Genomic DNA, 6,470 nt, shown 5'->3' on the forward strand with positions numbered 1-6,470 from the left:
CCGATGTACAGTAGATAGTAGATCTGCTATTTTCAAAAGATTTTTATACAATTTATACAATTTGAAAACTTGTGAAAAGGGACATTCTGCATAATGAGTACTTACATTTGGTACTTTTAAGTACATTTTGATACCAATACTTTTGTACTTTTACTCAAGTAAATTTTGAATGCTGGACTTTTACTTGTAACATATTTATGTTGCAGTAGGCTATTGATACTTTTACTTAAGTAAAACAAAAAAGTACTTTTTCCACCACTGCAGGTAAGCAATGAACCTTGCATCTGTCTAAATAACATGCTATCTAAATTAAGTTTCTTAACATTGTGGTCAAGAAAAACAAGCACTAGGCATTCTTTCCTTTTTCACTTACGCTGTGTGTCTCTCTCTCTAGAGCAGCGTTTTCATCACCCCTCGCCGGCTAAGAACCCGGTGGTACGTTCCAAGTCGTACAACGTGCCCATGCTGACACCCTTGGTGGAGTACGATGTGGACTCTTCCACGGGAACAGGAAGTGGAGGCATCAGGCGCCATTCGGTGTGCGAGATGACCTCCTGCGCCGAAGAGAGCTGCTCCTCAGGGTTTGAACCTCTGAGCGGTAGCACCAGTCACGATACCAGTAAGACATTCACTTCTCAGTCTGAATACCAGTAAGACCATTCACTCCTCACCCGCTCTGCAACCATCTTCTCCAAGTGAAAAGAAATCAAACTTTACAACAACTACACCTTACTATAATATTTGCGAACGCAGCGGAAGGAGAGCCTACTATGAAACCCTGCTGTCTGTGTGTCTCTGTGTGTGTGCAGTATGTGTGCAGCCGCGCCCCCATGTGACTCACGCTCTCATTGGCTGCCCCCATGTGACTCACGCTCTCATTGGCTGCCCCCCATGTGACTCACGCTCTCATTGCCTGCATGCACTACAGTGTGGCTGAAATTCGCCTGTGCCCCTGCGTGACTAATTACACTCCTCTGAGAACAATATAGCAGCGACAGTCAAAAATAACATATCTACAAGCATCTACACGAGTTCATCTATTGGGATATCTAAGAATTCCATGTCATTTGTGCATATTTCAGGCCGGATGGCAAGTTGAAAACGCCTTAGTTTGAGAACAGTTCTCTACAATTGCTCATTCCTTTCTATTCTTCTTATTGTTATTTTCCAGCTGCGTTCGCTTCCCGCGTTCACGCGTCTTACTTGTTTGTATTACATGACAGTGGCCTCAACAAAACACCTTTCATATTTTCCCTCCATCTAGACCAGTGGTGTAAAGTAACTAATTACATTTACTGAAGTACTGTACTTAAGTACAATTTTGAGGTATTTCCAATTTGCAGTACTTTTTTCTACTTCTACTCCTCTACATCTCAGAGGCGAATATTGTACTTTTTACTCTACTACACTTTAGTTACTAGTTACTTTGTAGATGTTGATTATTATTACAAAACAGAAAACACACTAACCACTTCAGCCCTTTGAAAATAGCAGATCTTGTAGATCTGCTATTTTTTAAATATTTTTTATACATTTTGAACTGCTGAAATGGGACATTCTGCACAATGAGTACTTTTACTTTTGGTACTTTAAGTACATTGTGATACCAATACTTTTGTACTTTTACACAAGTCAATTTTTAATTCCGGACTTTTACTTGTAACGTAATGTATTTCTACATTGCAGTATTGATACTTTTACTTAAGTAAAACATATGAGTACTTTTACCACCACTGACCTAGACACACCATCCTCATTAGCCTTCCTTCTTCTTTTTTTTTGTTGCAGTGGCAGATCCGTCTAGTTTCCAGGCTACATCCTCACCCCCCGACACGTCCCCCAGGACCCCCAGGACCAGCGAGGACGAATCACCCCGCCGCCCACATCACCTCCACCTCCTCCACCCCCAGCACCACTCCCCTTGCCTCCTTCCTGAACACGGCCCAGACACGCCTCCTGGCCCAGACACGCCTCCTGGCCCAGACACGCCTCCTGGCCCGGACTCGCTGCGGTCCGTCAGCAGGGGGGCGTCACGGGGTCACGACCCGGGCTCGGCCCCCAGCGTGTCGTCAACGTCGAGTCCCGACGTCCTCACCTCGCCGTCCTCCGGCTCCCACGACGATGGAATCTTCCTGGAGTTCCCACGCCGGAGCTCCGCAGGCCACCGCAGGACGCAGAGCGAAGCTTGACAACGTGCGCGCTCGCCGTGCACGCACAGTACACACACACTAAAGGGCTGTCACGATCACGGGATTTTACTTGACGATTAGTTTTGTGATTAACGATTTCATTGTGTTTTTTTGGCGTTGAACTTTGGAACACCTAAAGAACATGTACGTTTCTGTTTGCCTTTTAGGCTTTGTAAACTAAAATTGCACAGGGCAGTAATGACAAGTAACTTAATGTATACACAGAAATGACTGACAATGGCCGATACTAATAATCAAAATAAAAGATTTACTATGGCAAAAAGTAGGCCATATTTAATAAAGAAAACAAAATAATAATTATAATTCAAAATAGTGGAAATAGCATATCTACAAGCTCACAATACGTTGAATCAGGATGCTCACAACACGGTGAATCGGGACCCGTTGTGAGCTTGTAGATCCCCTATGGAATGAATGAATAGAAACTATTTTGACTATTATGCAAAATAATTGCGATTTCCTCAACTAATTGTGATCAGGCAATTATATGTAATAATTGTTACAGGCCTTACACAGACATATGTATACACACGCACTGTATATGTGACCAGATGCAGCAGATACCGAGCCATCTTGCACTTGCGCACTTTACAGCACACTCACCCACACTCATTATCAAGGAATAGGGGGATCAATAAATGGTTTGACTGTAGTGTTTTTTAATCAATTCTTTGACATACAGGGAGCCAGTCTAAATATCTAAGAACTGGATTGATATGATCCACTTTCTTGGTATTAGTAATGACTTGAGCAGCGTTCTGAATCAATTTGATGTGTAGTTGACATCAAAAAAAGATTTGATGTCATCAAATCTTTTAAGAATGTATGTAAATATAACTGATTTATTTTCAAAACAATCCCAGGCTGGGCCTTTTAACGATCGTAATACTTAACTAATATTAATGACAGGGTTTACCTCCACATTTGTCATTTAACTTTTTTGTCTCAAAAAATACAAACAGTTGTAGTTTTGTAATAAGTGGTGGAAAGTAGTACATTTACTTAAGTACTGTACTTTACTTACTGTAGAGTATATCCAATTTCCAATACTTTTACTTCTAGTCCACTACATCTCGGATCCAAATGTTGTACTTTTAATCCACTACATTTATTTGAAAACTTTACTAGTTACTTTGTAGATTTTGATTATTATTACAAAACACACATTAACCACTTCAACCCTATATACATTTCGGGCCATTTGAAAATAGCAGATCTACAAGCTCACAATGTGACGCATTGTAGATCTGCTATTTTCCCCCAAAAAAATTACATTTGAAAACTTTAAACGGGACATTTTGCATAATGAGTACTTTTGCTTTTGGTACTTTAAGTACATTTTGATACCAATACTTATGCACTTTTATTCAAGTACATTTTGAATTCTGGACTTTTACTTGTAACAGAGTATTTCTGCATTGCAGCATTGATACTTTTACTTGAGTAAAAAATGTGAGTACTTCTTCCACCACTGTTTATAATGGAGCTCTTGTGGAGCGCTGACTTTGTAGTGCGGTCAGAATGTGTCAGCCATTTGTCCTCTGCCCGTCACCATGGAAACGCTTTAGTGGTGGCTGTCGCTACTGTAACTCAGGTCACTTCAGTGTGCTTCCTGTCAACTCAAAAACACAGGAAAGGATTCTTGACGGGAGTCTGAAACGAACCTCTGATTCACAATAAAGAGGATGTGAGACGTTGACTCACTGAAAGTTAAAACCAGTGGTGGAAAAAGTACTGAAATGTTTTACTTGAGTAAAAGTATCAATACTGCAATGTAGGAGTACCAAAGTATTGGTATCAAAATGTACCAAAAGTAAAAGTACTAAAATGTTTGAAAATAGCAGATCTACAAGCTCACAACGCATCGCGATGCAACGCGTTGTGAGCTTGTAGATCGGCTATTTTTAAATAGCCTAGGTATAGGGCTAAAGTGGTTAATGTATGTTTTATAATGTAATCAATCATTTATATCTGCAAAGTAACTAGTAACTAAAGTTTTCAAATAATTGTAGTGGAGTAAAAGTACAATATTTGCCTCTGAGATGTAGTGGAGTAGAAGTAAAAGTAGACAATTGGAAATACTCCAGTAAAGTAAATGAACCTCAAAATTGTACTTGAGTAAATGTACTTACTAAATGTTACTTTACACCACTGGTTAAAACTACTGTTTTAATCGACCAACAGAACTAAAAGTGTCTGTCTGTCCAACGGTTTAAGTGCCTTTTTCGTAATCAAATGTGTTTTCTTGTTGGTGAAAATACTCTTGAGCCTTGACTTGACTATGTTGACAAGGAGTCTGAATGGACACCATAAGAATCTTTAGTTAGTTTAATAGTTATTATTTATCATGAAGTCATTTAAACAGCTCAGTGGATAATTTGATTACCTTTCATCTGTAACCCATTAAGAACTGAGGTGATTCTTAAAAATGTTTTCTAAATCCTAACAGTTTTTGGGGGGAAAAAATCACGATTTTTCAAAAATAGCAGCTCTACAAGCTCCTAGCGGTGCCATGAGCTTGTAGAGCTGCTATTTTTGAATAGCCAAAGAAATCTAAAGTGACACATGCGTTCCAGGTCTTAAAGAGTTCATACAATAGAGAGTAGGTCAATCCTAGTAGATAGATACTGCCACCTTGTGGCAATGTTTGGACCTTGCCTTGTACCACTTCACTGTGCATGGAATTAGATTTATTCAAAGAATTTTAATAGAGCATATAATTTATAGCATATTGAATCATTACAATTGTTCAATTTACATGAACATCACAATGTTTGTATAGAACAATTCAAATAATTTAAGACAGTTTTTTAATCATGTAAATTATTTTTCTATATGAAAATGTAATATTTGTAATGTCTTTTATCTTATTTAGACAATAATCACTCAAATAGCTGCTATGAGTAGCCCATGACTTGACAGTGATTATCATTTTTATGTTGTTTCGTGAACGTTGACTGATTAAACAAATGTGAATTAAATCAGTTTTATTGTGCCAGAAAACTTGAAGAGCAAAAAAAGGGTCCCGTACTCTGTCTTCACTTACAAAAATGTATTTATCAGTGGTGGAAAGTAACTAATTACATTTACTCAAATATTGTACTGAAGTACCATTTTGATGTATGTTAGTAGTACTTTGTAGTTACTTTGTAGAATTGAATTGAAAACATACATTAACCACTTCAGCCCTATTGAAACTTTATCTGTTTGAAAATAGCAGATCTACAAGCTCACAACGCCTGAAATTAGCTTGTAGATCTGCTATTTTCAAAAGATTTTTATACATTTGATACATAATGATACCTTGTGAAACGGGATATATCTGCATAATGAGTACTCTTACTTTTGGTACTTTAAGTATATTTGATGCCAATTACTTTTGTACCTTTATTCAAAAGAAATTTGAACACAGACTTTTACTTGTAGCAGAGTATTTCTACATTGAAGTATTGATACTTTTACTTAAGAAAAAAATGTGAATACTTTTCCCACCACTTGTATTTATAGAGACAACGTTTGGGTCACTCGGACCTTCATCAGGCATGTGTGCCAGTAAACAAAAATGTCACAGTGTATGATGCAATTTCTAGCTGAGACATATTCAAAGACTTGGAGGGATTGTTTTTTTTTATAAAACTTTACAAAATGTCTTTTGTGTAGTGGCTACAGTAATCTTCCACTTTACATTATGGGCACACACTGTAGGCCTATATTTAGATGGAGAATGACATGTCAATCATTGGGGATGTTTATGGTTATTAAAAATCACGCCAATGTATTCACTAGCATTTACTACCACTTATATTGAAAAGGAGCTAAAATGTGCATGGTGCCACCTGCTCGCTGATAAGGATAGCCTAGCATGGCCATTGGCAGTGGTGGAAAAAGTACTCACATACAGTATTTTACGTAAGTAAAGGTATCAACTTAAATAGAATATCTATAAAATAGAATATCTATAAGATGTGAGCTTGTAGATCAGCTATTTTCAAATGGTCAAAATGTATAGGGCTGAAATGGGCAATGTATCCTCCTATAATTCTACAAAGCTCTGTGCAGTGTACTGTGCGGTGAGCCCAAAATCTCGCACAATATTTGCCTCTGAAATGTAGTGGAGTAGAAGTATAAAGTATTGAAAATTGGAAATACTCCAGTAAAGTAAATTAATACCTCAAATGTGCGTGAGTAAATGTACTTGTTACTTTAAACCACTGGCTGGCCATTGGCCAGACTAGGCTATATCACTAGGATTCTCCTGGT

At 38.0% G+C, this 6,470-nt stretch overlaps 1 protein-coding gene across 1 annotated transcript in view; it reads left to right on the forward strand.

The window, feature by feature from the left end:
* LOC311040264 (proline-rich protein 5-like) overlaps positions 1-5,195 on the forward strand; it is a 17,296-nt gene extending 12,101 nt beyond the window's left edge. The window contains exons 9-11 of the mRNA XM_084050439.1: positions 395-619; positions 1,789-4,562; positions 4,697-5,195. Coding sequence (XP_083906565.1) covers positions 395-619; positions 1,789-2,189 — 626 coding nt within the window. The 3' untranslated portion in view covers positions 2,190-4,562; positions 4,697-5,195. The remainder of the gene's footprint in view (positions 1-394; positions 620-1,788; positions 4,563-4,696) is intronic.
* The last annotated feature ends 1,275 nt before the right edge of the window (positions 5,196-6,470 follow it).

The sequence above is a fragment of the Gymnoscopelus microlampas genome (genome assembly GCF_963454915.1).
Source record: "Gymnoscopelus microlampas genome assembly, chromosome: 23".
Lineage (NCBI taxonomy): Eukaryota > Metazoa > Chordata > Actinopteri > Myctophiformes > Myctophidae > Gymnoscopelus > Gymnoscopelus microlampas.